Source organism: Microcaecilia unicolor, chromosome 11 (assembly GCF_901765095.1).
Source record: "Microcaecilia unicolor chromosome 11, aMicUni1.1, whole genome shotgun sequence".
Lineage (NCBI taxonomy): Eukaryota > Metazoa > Chordata > Amphibia > Gymnophiona > Siphonopidae > Microcaecilia > Microcaecilia unicolor.
This window is the reverse complement of record NC_044041.1, coordinates 79,045,406-79,062,041: the sequence shown is the minus strand read 5'-3', so window position 1 is coordinate 79,062,041 and position 16,636 is coordinate 79,045,406. Positions and strand designations below refer to the sequence as shown.

At 43.5% G+C, this 16,636-nt stretch overlaps 1 protein-coding gene across 3 annotated transcripts in view; it reads right to left on the bottom strand.

The window, feature by feature from the left end:
• The window catches only part of ATP8B3 (ATPase phospholipid transporting 8B3), a 153,412-nt gene that overhangs the window by 31,417 nt on the left and 105,359 nt on the right, over window positions 1–16,636 (bottom strand). For 2 of the 3 annotated variants that reach the window (XM_030218590.1, XM_030218592.1), the window contains 5 exons: window positions 13,319–13,507; window positions 10,583–10,695; window positions 9,932–10,096; window positions 6,035–6,146; window positions 5,862–5,937 (listed from right to left, as the gene is read on the bottom strand). In XM_030218590.1, coding sequence (XP_030074450.1) covers window positions 5,862–5,937; window positions 6,035–6,146; window positions 9,932–10,096; window positions 10,583–10,695; window positions 13,319–13,507 — 655 coding nt within the window. The remainder of the gene's footprint in view (window positions 1–5,861; window positions 5,938–6,034; window positions 6,147–9,931; window positions 10,097–10,582; window positions 10,696–13,318; window positions 13,508–16,636) is intronic. The other variant, XM_030218591.1, reaches the window with a different exon arrangement.

Sequence of the window (16,636 nt, the reverse complement as noted above, 5' to 3'; positions counted from 1 at the left end):
CATATACTGTCATAGCTCGATATTGTGAGCGGTCAGCGCTGAACCCAGATATTCAATGCCGGGCCATTTCTGGCAACCGGCATTGAATATCCGGTTTGTTTTTGGCCGCTAAGAGCATAGCTGGCCAAGTTGATATTCAGCGCTGGCCAGCTAAGTTCATAGCGGCCAAGATAGACCTGCTATTGATACGGCCAAATTTGACCACCAAACTTAGTTGGCAATATGCTGAAAATCAGCGGCTAGCCAGTTATATTGTGTGATAAAACCAGCTATCCACTAACGCTAACTGGGAATATTAGGTTGGAGACAGCTGGCTATATCCCGCTGAATATTGGCAGATAGCCAGCAAAATACCATTTAAGCGGCCAAGTGCCGTTCCTGGCCGGTGAAATGGTTTTGAGTTTCGGCCGGTAAGAATTTTCAGCACCATTGTCCAGGTGCAGGGGAATTGTATAAATGTTGCATGCCTAATTTGCGCACGCAATTTAATTGGGTAACAAGCTTATTGACACCAATAATCAGGTGCTAACAATCAATTATTGGCGCTAATTGGCAAGGATTTAGATTTACATGTGCATTTTGCTAAGCGCCATTCTGTAAAAAATAAGCACACAAATTCTTTTGTGTGCAACTGAAAAGGGGGCATGGGCGGGTCAAACGTGTTCACTACAGATCCACACACTATTATAGAATTCAGGGGATTGGGATTTACACTAGGGTTCAGTTAGTGTAAATCCTCGCATTTAAAAGTTCAGCACAGATCCCGGCGCTACTCGCTATTGTATAAACGGTGCCCCAACTCGAAGCACCATTTATGGAATAGCACACATTTTTCCCATGCCATTTAATCCATAGTACCATCAAAAACCTATATGGAGGCTGCCACTCACCAATAAAAATTGCTATAAAATTGATATAAATTGCTCTTCGCCTCCTCTTTCTGCTTCATGAGCCCTCATTACTGGAATGCTCTGCCTCCAGTGTCAAAAGAGACTACCGACCACATTCGATTCAAGAAATTTCTCAAAACTTATCTATGTGAAAGAACCTACTCCTCTGCTACTTAATTCCCTGCTGTCCTGCATTTGTCCTCCCTATTGTCTTCCCCACCCCCCAAAAAAAGTTCTTTGCTCTCTATTCCGCCATTGTATTATTATGTTGTTCCTTCCATAAATGTTGTTAGCCACATAGAGCCTGCTATGTTGGGAATATGTGGGAAACAAATGTTCTAAAATAAATAAATAAGTGCTTTGAATATAAATGAATTTATGGAAAATCAACAGAATGTTATTAAGGTAAGTCACCTGGAAACTTGCTGTCTTTTGAGATCTTGCCAGGTACACGTGACCTGTATTGGCTACTGCTGGAAACGGGATACTGGACTTGATGGATCTTTGGTCTGATGGTCAGACTCTGACCCAGTATGGCAACATTTATGTTCTTATATAGCGCCAAAGATATGTCTGTGTTTCATGCAGGACCCTGGAGACCAGTATTCAAAACCTCTCTCTATGGCATCTCATCCATTTTAAATGTAAAAGTCCACTTTTGTCAGTATGGATGATAAATCTCTGACATTTGAAACACTAATGATCATTTCTGAGTCAGATCTGTCAGCTAATGAAAAAATAAAAAGGCTAAATTCTTCCTGGTAGTGAAGAAACACAAAAGTGATAGTGGCAGTTTACTGTAGCGATTTTTGCACCTGGCAAGACCTAAACTAACTCAGGGGCCCTTTTACTAAAGCTTAGCGTGTGCAAAATGCCCATTTTATACTAATAGGCATCTTAGCAGTTAGCACACTAACAAGCTTATATTCAAAAGAAAAGGGTGCCCATCTTCTGACACAAATCGGGAGATGGGCGTCCTTCTCTCAGGGTCGCCCAAATTGGCATAATCAAAAGCCGATTTTGGGCGTCCTCAACTGCTTTCCATCGCGGATTTGCCCAAAGTTCCCGGGGGTGTGTCGGAAGCATAGTGAAGGCAGGACTGGGGCGTGCTTAACACATGGGCGTCCTCGGACGATAATGGAAAAAAGAAGGGCGTCCCTGACGAGCACTTGGCCGACTTTACTTGGTCTATTTTTTCTTGCGACCAAGACTCAAAAAGGTGCCCGAACTGACCAGATGACCACCGGAGGGAATCGGGGATGACCTCCCCTTACTCCCCCAGTGGTCACCAATCCCCTCCCACCCTCAAAAAAAAAACTTTGAAAATTTTTTTTGCCAGCCTCTATGCCAGCCTCAAATGTCATACCCAGCTCCATGACAGCAGTATGCAGGTCCTTGGAGCAGTTTTAGTGGGTGCAGTGCACTTCAGGCAGGCGGACACAGGCCCATCCCCCCCTACCTATTACACTTGTGGTGATAAATGTGAGCCCTCCAAAACCCACCCAAAACCCACTGTACCCACATGTAGGTGCCCATCTTCACCCCTTAGGGCTATGGTAGTGGTGTACAGTTGTGGGGAGTGGGTTTTGGGGGGCTCAGCATCCAAGGTAAGGGAGCTATGCACCTGGGAGCAATTTATGAAGTCCACTGCAGTGCCCCCTAGGGTGCCCAGTTGGTGTCCTGGCATGTCAGGGAGACCAGTGCACTACGAATTCTGGCTCCTCCCATGACCAAAGGGCTTGGATTTGGTCATTTTTGAGATGGGCGTCCTCAGTTTCCATTATGGTTGAAAACCGGGGACGACAATCTCTAAGGTCGACCATCTCAACATTTAGGTCGATCATCTCTGAGGTTGACCTAAATGCTGAGATTTGTGCGTCCCTGACTGTATTATTGAAACGAAAGATGGACGGCCATCTTGTTTCAATAATACGGGTTTCCCCACCCCTTCGCGGGACCGTCCTGCGAGGATGCCCTCATGAAAACTTGGGCACCCCGTTTGATTATGCCCATCCACGAGGGTCTTTTACTAAGTGGCGGTAAGCCCACTGCAGGCTTACTGCTTGCTAAACAGGAACTACCACCGGGCTACCGCAGCAGCCTGGTGGTAGTTCCCAACCCAGTGCATGCCATTTCTGGATTACAATTAACAAAAACAAATGCAATACATCTCATTACTTACTCAAGTCACAATTCAACCAACGTTATTCATCTCAGCAAAACATTCTCTAAAAAACCAAGCCTTCAAACAAATCTTTCAGAAAAAATGAATTTGATGGAGCTCTAAGAGCAGCTAGTTCCTTGGTTTAGGCCCTTGTGTTTCAAAAGAACCTTTGCAAGTAGACTGTAGTCTAACCTTAATTAGTATTTCCGAAAGACTCTGTGAAGATGATTGGAGATGCCTGATTGGATTATATTTTTTCAATAGGTCTAATAAATATGATAGAGCCTCTAATCATATAGCATTAAACATTGTGACAAGGCAAGCCCCAGAGATTCCCCAGTGAAGCAGTTGAGCCCAGAACTTCAGGTCCCAGAAGTCCTTGCAAGAATGAGTGAGGAGAGTAGTCCTAAAAAGATGGAATGGATTTCCAGTCCCAGCAGGGGGAGCAATGGCTCAAGGCAGGGTGAGCCTGATACTCCCTTCCCCACTAGAGGGCGAGGGAAGGATGAAGCTCAGTTTCCCTGGCTTCGCCATCAGTATATAATTCCCCCCAGCTGTGAGAAGGGGAGAGCAGATATCCTGGAGGCTCTCAGTCACCAGGCAAGAGGGGAGACGAATGGAGAGAGAGATTCCATGGAGTATGTGGAGGAAGGAAGTAGCCTGCCACTAGAGCTGCCTAAGGTAGAGGAGCCAGCTACCATGGAGTGGGAGAATTCAAAGGTTGCCCTGCCCAGCACTTGAAGGCAGTGGAGGAGGCCACACTGGGCATGGTGCTGAGAGGTGGGAGAAACTGCTAACCCTGCTCCTTACAGGGTTCCTTCCCTCTGTGCTGTGAAAAGGCAGGTGATTTGTGGTATTGGTTTGATGTGCAAAGACTGTCCATGACGATTTGTTCTGAACTGTTGTGCTACATTGGAAGTGTGCTGAACTCTTAGTAAACCCTTCTGAAGGAGGGGGGAAGGGAAAGCTAATGCCCTAATGGAAGACCTATGGTCTTGAGGAGCTGAGCGTTTGCTGAGGAATTTTGGGACCTGGATTGTACCTTCTTTCCTTTTGAAGATTATCTTATGAGAACTGTACCTTTTGCTTTTGAAGACTATATTAAGAGGGCTGTACCTTTTGTTTTGAAGAATATATTATGATTTTTGGTATGAAATTGCCTTGATAATAAAATACTTTGGCCCTGAGTCCCAGTATCAGCAGCATTCTGTCCGGGAACCCTGGTAGCCCCTCAGGCTTGCTGGCTCCACCCAAGAGGAGGAAGCGGACCCCCCATTACAACATAACAATCGAAATATGCTCCTCTATTGGTAGCCAATGTAATTCTGCCAAGAGCAGCAGAAAATTATCAGTAGGTTTTCAACTCTTTAATAACTGAGCCGCTGTACTCTGTTCCAACAGTAGTCTTTTTACTTGGTATTCCGACAGACCAGAGTATAAACCATTGCAGTAATCAACCCTAGATATCACATAAGCATATATTAAGATAGCAAAATCTTTTTCATCAAGGAAGGGATGTAACCTACAAAGCAACTGTAGACTAGCAAAAGCAGATTTAACCACTGACAATATCTGTTTAGAAAATTTTAGATCTTTATCTAATTTTTAACTTCATTTTTTTTTCAATTAAAGGAATGCCATCTATACAAGAAGAAGAAAGATGGAATTTCTGATTCCTTGAAAACCATATTGTGGGGGAGTCAATAGGAAATTACTGCTCCCCCTTAATTGCACCCCCTCACAGTTAAGGAGTCATATGAAAAGGCAGGGCCTACAACATGGAAGTAGTGGTTCAACAGATACAGAGCAAGGAGGGCATAGCCAAGCACAAATAAAAACCCACAGCTCAGACCAGGCAGAGATGCCCCAGTAGGGTTACCATATTTGCAGAGACAAAAAACACAAAAAATAAAATGCTGCCCCACCCCAGCACCCGCTGCGCCGTGCCACACTGTCACCTTGACCCCCTCCCCCCCAAGAAAGCCAGTTTCTATAAGCAGTGAAAATACTGGTAAAAGTAACAGAAATGCATTTTCTTTAGTACTCTGCTAAATAGAAAATTAGAAAAGATGTAAATTTCCCAAAAAGCAGCATGTCCCCCTTTCCTCTCCAACCCCTTCTATCCATGTGATGTATTTCCCCCTTTTCCCTTCCTTCCCTTCTGTGGAAGTCTCGTGAGGCTGCCGCTTGAAGTCTCAGCAGCCATTTTGAAGAAGTACTGCAGCAAGCAAGTCAGTGGCTGTGGGCAGGAAAAAGTAGGGATCTTTCCTGCCCTGAAGAGACTACTAGACCATCAGGGTACATTAAAAATACGTTAAGGGTGGGCACCCTGAGGCTCAGGGGTAGGGTTACTGTATTTGCCCTAAGATAAAAGAGGACACATGCCCTGTCCCCTGTCACACCCCTGTCCAGCCCGTTACCCTACCTCCTGTTGCACCCTGACCTATCCTGTCACACCCCACCCCGCCCCCTGTCACTTTGACCCCCCCCCCCCCAAAGAAAGCCAGATTCCTTCTCTTCTCCCAATGTAGATCCCCTCCCCAATTTTCCTGCCCGCCTCCACCCACATGACTCCATTCACTACCCCTCCCCTCCTTTACCTTAGGGTGGTGCCCTGGTGGTCTAGTGACCTCTTCGGGGCAGGAAATAGCCCCTTCTTTCCTGCCCGGCGCGTCTGCAGACTGTCTTTCTCCTGGTGCTGATTCAAAATGGCTGCCAAGAGTTCAATCAGTGACCTTGCAAGACTTCTGCGGAAGTCTTGCGAGGCTGCTGCTTGAACTCATCAATCCTAATTCGCACATTCTTACCAGACTTCAGTTTCATTCAGAATTTCCATATCATCGGTCAGTAATTTACATGAGAAGGCAATATTCACTGCTGTTTCTGTAACAAGAAACAAACAAGCTCCAATCTCCGAGCACATCTTGAGGTTTTTAACTTAACAAACCAAAAAGTCCTCTCTCTGAGAAACCAGCCCTACCTTGTTTATCTCCAGTCAGCACCCAAACTTTTATGTTTGCCTTTTTCAGCAGCTGGATGGTCTCAGGTACTCCGTCTTGCAACTTATCTTCAATCCCTGTAGCTCCGAGCAGCTAAAGAAGAAGCCATTTCTAATGAAAGTTCATTGCTTGCCTGAACATAAATTACACTGGAGGAAAAACTCCCACTTCAGTTTTAGGAAAACTGGAAGTTCCAATGACTTCTGGATATTACCAGCCACTGGAAATCTCCATTCTTGGATGCAATGCAATAGAAACAGCCCTACAAAAAAACTGGATGCTCCGAAAAGGAAGGGGAGGGAGAACCCCAGATTTGATACCAAATGAGAGATTTCTCATAGCTTCACCTAAACTGAGGTACAATCTGTGGGATGGCAGCTGCATTGTTATCCTTCAATATCATCTTTGCATTTGATACAGTCGATCATTTGATTCAGTTAGAGCATTTAGGGCCCCTTTTACTAAGCGGAGGTAAGCCAAACACGGGATTACTGCTCGCTAAACAGGTAGTACTGTTGGGCTACCACAGCAGCCCGGCAGTACTTCCCACCCCTGTAGCGCCAGAGTGTACCCGTTGGTGGTAATCCGGCAGTACTGCAAACTACCCTGTTACTGCTGGGTTAGCATGGGAGCCCTTACCGCCACCTCAATGGGTGGCGGGAAGGGATCCCCCCCCCCCCTCCAAAAAAAATGGCTGTGTGACAAGTGCTTTACTTGAAACAAGGCCATTTCCTGCAGAAAAGAGAGACTTCCCTTTTACCCACTGTAGTAAAAGGGGGCTTGGGCGCATGTGAAAAACACACACCAATGCCAGAGCAGGCCCCCCTTTGCCGCAGCTTGGTAAAAGGGGCCCTTAGTTACGCTGGGTAAAAGCAATTCAGTATGCGCATAACTTATATCCTTTTTGACAGGTAGATTACTAAAGGTGGGAGTGAAACCTCGTGAAGATCTCTTACATCCAGAGTACCACAGGGTTCATCTCTGTCCACCATGCTTTTTAAGATAAACTGTATCCTCAACCGTTGGCCTGCTTACCTGAGAAATATGACTGGAAGTTCTGGGTCTATTATGATGATATTTTGATTTTGGAAGAAAAGGTTTCAGAGTTTCTATTGCTAGTTACCTCATGGTTAAATTATAATAAACTGGCTCTTAATTTAAAGAAATCTTAATTGCTTTGTGTAGGCTGTAATCTAATTCCCTCAGGCTCTGAGAGGGCAACTGTCCAGTTTAATGGAACAGATACATTCTTTGCAAATACCGCAAAATGCTGCTGCCTACTTAATGACAAGTTGTCCATTTAAAATGTCAATCTTGCCTTATTTGTACAATTTACACTGGCTTCTTTTGAATGATCATATCAAATTTTAAATCTGCTCTTTACTTCCTTGAGTTGTGTATGAACATACAGCTATGCATTTAGGGGTAAATTCTCAAAAGGTAGCTGAAATTTTAGGCGCCAGGCTGATGCGCGTTAAGCACAAATTCTATAATGGCCATTGTGCATGCAACTGCCATTCTAAACACTAGTATAAATCCACATTTGGGGGTGAATTCTATAAATTGTGGCAAAAAAATCGGTACCAAAAAAAACCCCAGCTTAACCTCTGTTCTATAAGCGAAGCCTAACATTAAGTGCGACTTATAGAATAGCACCTATTTGCAGGGGTCACATGTAAATTTAGGTGCATTTATTTGTACCAATGAAAATGTGTTACATATGCCTCCACCTAAATTTACATGCAGAATGCCCTTATTCTATAATTGCGCACGTAACTGGAATCCACGCCCATGCACCTCCCTGAAATACCCATGACCACCCCCCCCCCCCCCCATACCAATGCCCTCTTTCCTGTGATGCATGTAAAATTTAGGCACGGCTCACGAACCTAAATTTATGCATGTACATGTTAATTGATTTCAATTAGCACCAATAATTGCTTTTAAAAAAAAACAATTATTGGCACTAATTGGATTGTTATTCAATTAAATTGCATGCACAAATTGAGCATGTGCCCAAATTTGCGTGCTCAATTTTTGCTGACTTTTTATAGAATTAGAGGGTTGAGTACTTAAGCCAGCTACACCTAACTGTAAGCAGTTAGCCTTGTATTCTATATCCAATGCGCATAAATGCCTGACACCCCAACCCCCTCCCCATGCACCTCCGAGGTTCATGCCACCTTAAACTTACATGCTCTGGAATTTGAGCATGTAACTTATAGAATAGCGTATCTAAATAGTGCCAATTAGCACCAATTAAGACCAATTACAACTAATTGGCTATTAACTCCAATTAAGCCAGTTATTGAATTAAATTGCATGCAAAACTGACCTTATTCTATAACTTGCACATACAGAATTGCGCGCTAGTCGGAAATTTGAGCACAAAATGTATAGAATTAGGGGCTAGTGTAACTTTGTACTGACACATCTAACATTTAGGCACTTGGATTTATGCCACCCATAGAGCTGGTGAAGGTCATATGCCTAAATGTGACATGGACATGTGTAACTTACAGTATTCTGTAAAGTTCCATGTGTAAGTGGGAGCCCCATCTATTCCCATCCATGCTCTGCCCCGTGTCCACCCTCCTTGTAAATAAACACTAAGTTAATACACTTTACAGAATACCACCTAAGCGCCATGCTAGCATTTATATGCAAAGGTAACGTGTATAAGTAATGTGTGCATAAATATGAGCACCTAGGTTACAGAATTACTCTGTTAGGGGATAATTTTACAAGGCAGCACCTAGTTTTAGGTATGAACAATGCACGTATGTGTTGGTAGTTTAGTCATTTATCCAGTGGCATAGCCAGGAATTTTTACAGCGGGTGCACTTCCCACATGCGCCCCTCCCCCCCAGTACCTTAAAAGCATCTCTGCCGCAGTCTTTGCCCGGGTAGCAGCAGTGACACTCATAGGCTACCTGCAGCCTGCACCGGGACTTTCTCTCTGAATTATCCCACCCCTTCTGATGCAACTTCCTGTTTTGTGAAGGGCGGGATGGTTCAGAGAGGAAGTCCTGGTACAGGCCACAGGCAGCCTCTGAGTGTCGCTGCCGCTGCCCGGCAAAGGTTGAAGCAGAGATGATTTTAAGGTGGGGGCCAGGTCTGACAGGGGCTGAGTACACAACACACGCAACTTGTATAAATACGCCACTGCATTTATGTGTACATGACGTCTTATAAAATGCCAACCAGCATAAAAGATGCAGGTTGTTTGCATGGCGCGTTTATGGGAGGCATGTGCATGGGTGGAGCATAGAAAGTGCCAAGCAAATATGTCGGTTGCAGAATACTATAATTTACATGCTTAGGCATGGTCATTTACACCATATGTAGGGCTAGTGTAAGCAATTGTGCCTTAAATGAGGGCATGTTTTCAGCCATTTACAACCGGTTCATTTTAAGTACTCATAGTTATATCTCAGATGTCATATGCTCGATTTGATTGCCTATCACCAGGAAAGCTGCCTTTTCTGTTGTGGGACCAAGTATGTGAAATTCTTTTCTGCTTATTCTACAGAAACAATCTAACCACAAGGACTTTAGAAAGCAACCAGACCTTTGATGTTTAGGGCATATCTTGAGATGTCCCTTTGAGATGTTGTAGGCAGGATGGAACTGCCCTAATTGTTTTTCTTCAATTTTTATGCTAGCTTATTAATAGAGTCTGTTTTTATGTGTCATAGTTAAATGATTTATTGTGAATGTATCGATTGTAATCTGTCTAGTACTACACCTATATAGCACAGAGCATAAACTAATAAACTGAAAGGAAATGGTACAAAAAATACAATCTAAGGTACAATATGTGGCCAAATATTCCCATGTTCCCCAAATACATCCATGCTCATCTCCTCAGAACATACCTGCAGATCTCCCTCGATCAATTCATAAACAGCATCTAGCTTTTCCGCCCGATTCTGCAGGGATGTGCGGGCTTCATGATGTTTCTTGTTCCACTCAGAGAAGGTGAGTTCATCCACCTCCTTGTAGGCCAAGCACAAAGTCCTCAATGTCTCCTCTGCAAAACACTGGAAAGACATTCAGGGAGAAACATCCAGTCTATGTGTAGGCCTTCAAAGTAAGAAAGGAAGTGGACTTTCCTTGGGTTCTCTTTGACTCTAATTACAAACTGGATGTTCTACAGACTGAGTTCTCTGGGTTCCTACTGCTGGACATGACATTATTCACAAACTCAGCAGCTAAGAATGTCCAACTGTGGTCAATTTATTTTGGTTTCTGAATTAGTTAGAATGATGAAACTGATTTCAAGACAAAAACAAATTGCCAGTCCATGACAAAAAAAACAACATATTTTTATTGAGTGCAATGCCCAAGAGTCCTGCTAATTGGCAGGGCTAAAACAACCCAAATACTGATCCTAAGGAGGAAGCGAATTGGTCTCCAAAGGGTCATTGCAGAACTCAGATTCATATGATTCGTGCACTAGGGATATGTCTGAGTTGAAAAACAAGTCAAGACTTTACAATTTCCTTTTGACTAGATCCCATACTCACATCTAGTGCCTTCTTGGTGATAGTGTCATTGGAATAGCTTGAATGTAGGCGCTCAAAGATAACAAGATCTGCCCCCTTTGTGTACAGCTTCACTGTCCCTTCAGGGGTTCTCACTGTAGAGAGAAGTGGATAAACTATTGCATGGATGCTGGAAACCTTTCAATTCTAGCATTACGTACTGTCCCAAGGAAAGGGGGATCTACATTTTTCTTGAAGTATCTCATTTACTAAGGGGGTGATTTTCATCCTGTAGGTATAGCTCAAAGTCCCTGGGTACTTTGGCTTGGACAATTTCTAAGGAAAATGCTACCTCCTCGTACTTGCAGTTCCTGTTTATTCAAATAATTTTTTGCCTAAAACTACACTCACACATTTGTAAATATAAACATGTACATACTATTACACTTCCTAAGCCTAAACCTGAGGATTCCGCCACCCAATGCAAGCAGAGCTATGGGCATACAGAAGAAAGCAATCTTGCAGGAGTAAATTAATGGTTAAAGCAATAGGCTGAGAAACGGGAAGCCCTTCAACTCCCGACCCCTGCCCACTTAAATTGCACTCAGTACGTTGGCTGCTGCTATTCAGTGGCACTTAACCAGGCAGTGCCACTGAATATCAGGGAAGCAGGGTGTTCCCATGGCAGAGTCGGGGTGGATTTGGAAGTTATACAGGTGCTGTACCCACAGAACTAAGCAGGGTCATGGGACTGCTCAAAATGCAAGACTACAGCTAGAGGTCATGGCTGCCATTTTTAAGCAGGAGCTACAAGGGGCAGGAACAAGTGGGGTTTTGTCCCGCTTAGCCAGTGGACCACCAATGAAGTTAAGGTAGGCCTAGGGGAGGTCTACTGGGACTAGGAAAGTCTGAGAAAGAGGGTCCGAACTTCTGGGGGAATGCCCTCTGTTGAGGACAGGAGCAGGGAGCAGGATCCATACAGGTTTGGAGCAGGGAAGGAGGGAATTGGATTTGGGGGGGGGGGAGAGAAATCCCCTGAATATTATTCAGGACTCACATAACATCTGGCAGCTATCTCATGCCTACATAGACCCGGATTTGAGTGCTGGTACTCGGACATGGCCCGGCATTGAATATCCGGAGCTAATTTAGCTGGCGACAATCATCACTTTAAAAAAATGCTGACTGGCGCTGGATGAGTATCGGAGGAATAGATTATATGCCCTCTGGCGACAGGGAAATATCCACTGTATCTGAGTGTAACTCACCTTGAGCTACCACTGAAAATATGTGAGATAAATTCAAGTCCCAATTCCCCATTCAGGCAGTAGATTTGGGTGTATATCACATGCGAATCCCTCTAGTCACACAACGGCAACATGTTTCCAGCAGAAACTGTCATTCATGCACCCAACTGCTATTAGCTGCGCACCAGCATTTATAAACCAGGTTTCAGCAGCTGTAAGGACTCGCACCCAAAGATAGGCATGAGACCCACAGAAAGCTGCTATTTTGCAAAGGGCGCTCTGTGCAAAGTGCCTTTTGCAGAATACAAACTTAGCATGGATTAGTGCCTAATTTGGGGTGCTATTTACTGAAGTCCCTCCAAATGTTTTTTTTTAATATTTATCTATATTCTTGATGTTTGACCATCTGATCCTTTATAAATAAGCTATATTATAGAAAAGCATTAGCTTGATATCTATGTTACAGTATTTGAATATTCTAATGTGTTTTTGTTAGGTGTTTCATTGGTATTATACTGACATTGTATTATACCTATGTTATTTGAATGTTCTTCCATGCAGTGTATTACGATATTGTTTGTATTATATGACTTATCATATTTCTGTTATATGGTTGTTCTGCAGTGCTACTAAATATGTATATTTTTGGTCCTGTTTCATGTTAATCCTATTATTAGGTTTCAGTTTGCTGTTTCCATGTTTACCTCATTTATTGTATTTATGTTTATATTTGGTCATTTTACTATTGTTTTGCTATTAATAAAATTGTAAGTTTTATGTTAAACTGTACCTGTTGTACACCGTCATGGGTGAATCTCTTCAAAAAGGCGGTTAATAAATCCCAATAAGTAAATAGAATAAATAAATATGGTAGGCACAACATTTGCACCTGTGTGCCTTGTTAGTCTAACAGTCTAGAAATAAGATTATCCTCCACCTGTACAGCCAGTATAAACATTACTATTCACTAATCCCCCTGTTTACAAAGCCGCACTAGCTGCCACGCAGCAGTGATACAGCCCATTCAAAGTGAACGGGCTGTGTCGGCATTATCACACCGGCAGCTGTTAATGCGGCTTTGTAAACAGGAGGGTAAGACATCTCCTGAACCTGAGGCCACAGTTATCAGTTTCCTTATAATGCTATACTTATATCAGAAAGGGCTACCACATTCTAGCAAATACTTAAGCAAATATTTAATCCATGCCAGTAGAGCATTTAGCTCCAAAAACCTATTCAGTCTTTCCTTCCACTCCCCCGCCCCCAATGTTTTCCTACTGCACCAATTTTCCTTTGTATTGGAGGCTCGAATATTTATATTCCTTGGTTCCTTTTCACATTTTACACGTTTAAGGTTATCATGGAAATGGCATATCTCCATACTTTACCACATATCATCCCACTCTTTTTACAGTGTAATAACCACATAGGTACAAAATCATGCACCACTAAACCTATCACTGTGTATGATCAGTGCTGTGCTCCTATCTACTTACCTCATCTCAGGCTCATTTGCTTCTTCATCACTAACCTAAAATAGACATCCTCTTGCGAACACTGTTGAAATCCAAGATCGCCAGAACTTTGTACGTCCTCTCCACTCCAAGTTCGCTGACAGTGACAGTATCCTGTGTACGGCTAAGAAATACATAACCAAAATTCCTTGCTGCGGTTACGAGGGCCCCTTCATCTGGAGATGCTGCCTGGTAGATCAGATCACCTGAAAGGGAGAGAGTGGATTCTGCATCACTGGAGGTTTTCAAAGGCAGAGTAGACAATCATCTTTCGGGGCTGGTTTAAGTAGAATGGATGCTGGCTGGTGGCATGGAATCGGGTGCACTAGAGGGACCTTTCCAGCCATCTTTCTATGATTCAGTGAATGATAATTCTTTAAAGATACTTAGTACCAATTATTATTTTGACATTTGTGAATGAATAGGTTGGGTAGTTTAAGAGCGGGGCACTTTTAGCCAAGAGACTTTGTGACATGACAAAGGGTATCCAGATACAGAACACTTTTCTCTCCTGTATAAAAATAATCCTAGTCAGTTGCTTCAGCCTGCCAGGTCATAAGGCTGACACAACAGTATTTTCAGTTTACATGTGAGGATGCATAAGAGGTAATAAAACATTGAAACATTGAAAATGGCAGCAGCAAACAAATGCAGGCCCCACTCCCAACCCCTCTGAACAAAATTGCCCCCCCCCCCTCATCCATAGGCCTCCCCCACCAGCCCTACCTTAGAAACCCTGGTGGTCTAGTGGCCTAGTCAGGACAAGATAACTTCCCAGTCTCTCCTGCCCATTCTGGCTCCACAGTCAAAATGGCTGCTGTGATTTCCCCTGGAAGTCTTACAAGACTGCAGTGGGAAGTTGTGGCAGTCAGTGTGACTGCAGAGCCAGCATGGGCAGATGTGACTGGGGATCACTCCTGCCCTGACTAGGCCACTAAACCACCAAGGTAGGCCCAGAGGTGAGGGGCTGATTTTGTTCAGGGGAGTCAGTGGTAGGGCTTGCTTTTGTTCAAGTGTGGGGGGGGGGGGGGAAGAGTGGAGTGAGGCCCGCTTTTGTTTGGAGGGGGAAGGGAGTGGAGCCGCTTTTGTTCAGGGAGAGGGGGAGTTTCAATTTCAGCCTAAAGTGCACCGACATTGTTGTCTGAAACAGAAACAAGGCCAAATTTGAATTTCAGGTAGGTTTTGACGTAGAAACTGAAACCGAAATTCTGTTGGCCTCCAATGAAGGTATTAAAATGTCTCTATCATACCTCCCCTCTATGCTTTATAATGCTTTAGTAGCCGGCCTCTAGACTGACTCCATCCTTCTTATATCTTTTTGAAGGTTGTTTTTGTTTGGGGGGTTTTCTGGATCTTGTGGCCTTGCTTAAGACATCTTGCTTGCCAGATTTTGTGGTTTGGTTTAATATTTATTTTTAGCCAGGATTACAGTGTGTTACAACCTATGTTGTTGTTGTAATAACCATAGGTGCTAGCTCTGTGGCTGCCAGTGGGTTCTGAGTACCCACAATATAGAAGAAACACCTTCATCGTATGCAGCGAGAGGTACAGTTGGATTCTGTTTGGCTTCTCCACTAATTTTGTAAAGTTGCTGCTTATGGTAATGATCTCCTCCCTTCTGGCTGGATAAGATTAAGGGTGGAGAAGGTTTTACATAGAAAGAAAAAGGTGGCAGATAATGATGGCCCATCCTATCTTCTCCTGTCCCTAAGAAATCTTGAGTTAGTGACCTAAGAAGTAATTCTTCTTAACAGGGAACAGTCTAGCCAGCAAGCTGCTTGCCATCCATCTCTATTTAGAAAGAGAGGATATAAAAGATCTGACTAGTACTGGAAAAGGTGAGTCAGGAAATTTGGGCTGTGAAGTTTAATCAAGTCTATTGGAGAAGCAGCCTAGTGATAAAAGCAATGGGCTGACAACCAGTGAATCCCACTTCAAATCCTGCTGCTGCTCTTTGTGGTCCTGGGTAGTCACTTAACCCTCCTTTACCTCAGGAACAAACTTAGGGGTCTTTTTACAGAGTGGCGGTAAGCCCAATGCGGGCTTACCTCTCGCTTTTCTGGTACTACCGCTGGCACAACATGGCCACCAGCGGTAGTCCTGCCCCGAGCATGCGCCATTTCCAGGGAAAAAGAAAACCCTCCAGGAAATGGCTTGCACTGCGGTAACCTGGCGGTAATCGGGCATCGCCGCAAGCTGCCCAGTTACCAGCGGGTTAGCATGGGAGCCCTTATCGCCACCTCAATGGGTGGCAGTAAGGGCTCCCCACCGTATGACCATGCAGTATGAGTTCTCTTATCGCATGGCCATGTGTGTCTGAGGGCTTTTTACCCGCTGCGGTAAAAAGGGCCCTGTAACATGGGGAAAACGGCCCTGCTGCTAGCGCAGGGCCCTTTTTCCTACAGCTTGGTATAAGGACCCCTTAGATTGTAAGACTTCCAGGGACAGAGAAACCCCTAATGCATCAGAATGAACTCACGTTGAGCTACAACTGAAAAAATAAATCACAAATTCACAATAGACTGCAAAAATTACATGTATCTGTAAAAATGGGAACATCATTTCGGCCACATATCATAACCATAATATAAACATCATCACAATATAAAATCACAATATACAGAACCCAACACTTGTAATTACATCATAAAATAAAGATACAAATATATAATAACAAATCTATAAAATTTAAGGTCAATGCCTACTCAAACAACCAGGTTTTAAGGCATTGATGAAAATCCAAAAAATTATCAATATTCCTAACAGATGATGGAAGACTATACCATAAAAATACCAATGAGCAAACGTAATCACGCTTGCAAGCACATACAAGTCTAAAAGAGCTCGCAGAAGGGAGAGAAAAAGTGCATCTCATCTTGTGAGTGCAAAGCATGACAAGGTACATAAAAAAGTAATATCTTTAGCATATATTTTAGCACTATAAGGCTGAAAACTTTAAAACCCCAAACCAGCAACTTAAAACAACACTTCTCAATAGACAATGTAAAGATGACAAAACAGCAGAGCTATGGCAAAACTTTGGAGAATTAGTTAGTTGTAGGCAGTGAGGTGAGAGTGACCCAGATTGTTTTAATTGTACAGCACAAAAAGCATTAAGTGCAGGTAGCATAACCTTAGCTAGTACTCTGAGCTGCTACTGTCCCACTTCTGCTCATCCATGCCTGGGGCTGTAGGAGCAAGGTGTGCTCTTCATCTCTTTAATTTTTCTTTTCACTAATTATTCCCTTGAATTCATTGCAACACTCAGTGTCATCATTTACCTACGGCTTTATCCAATTAAATTACAACACACCTTATCAAAAAGAACAGCGCAG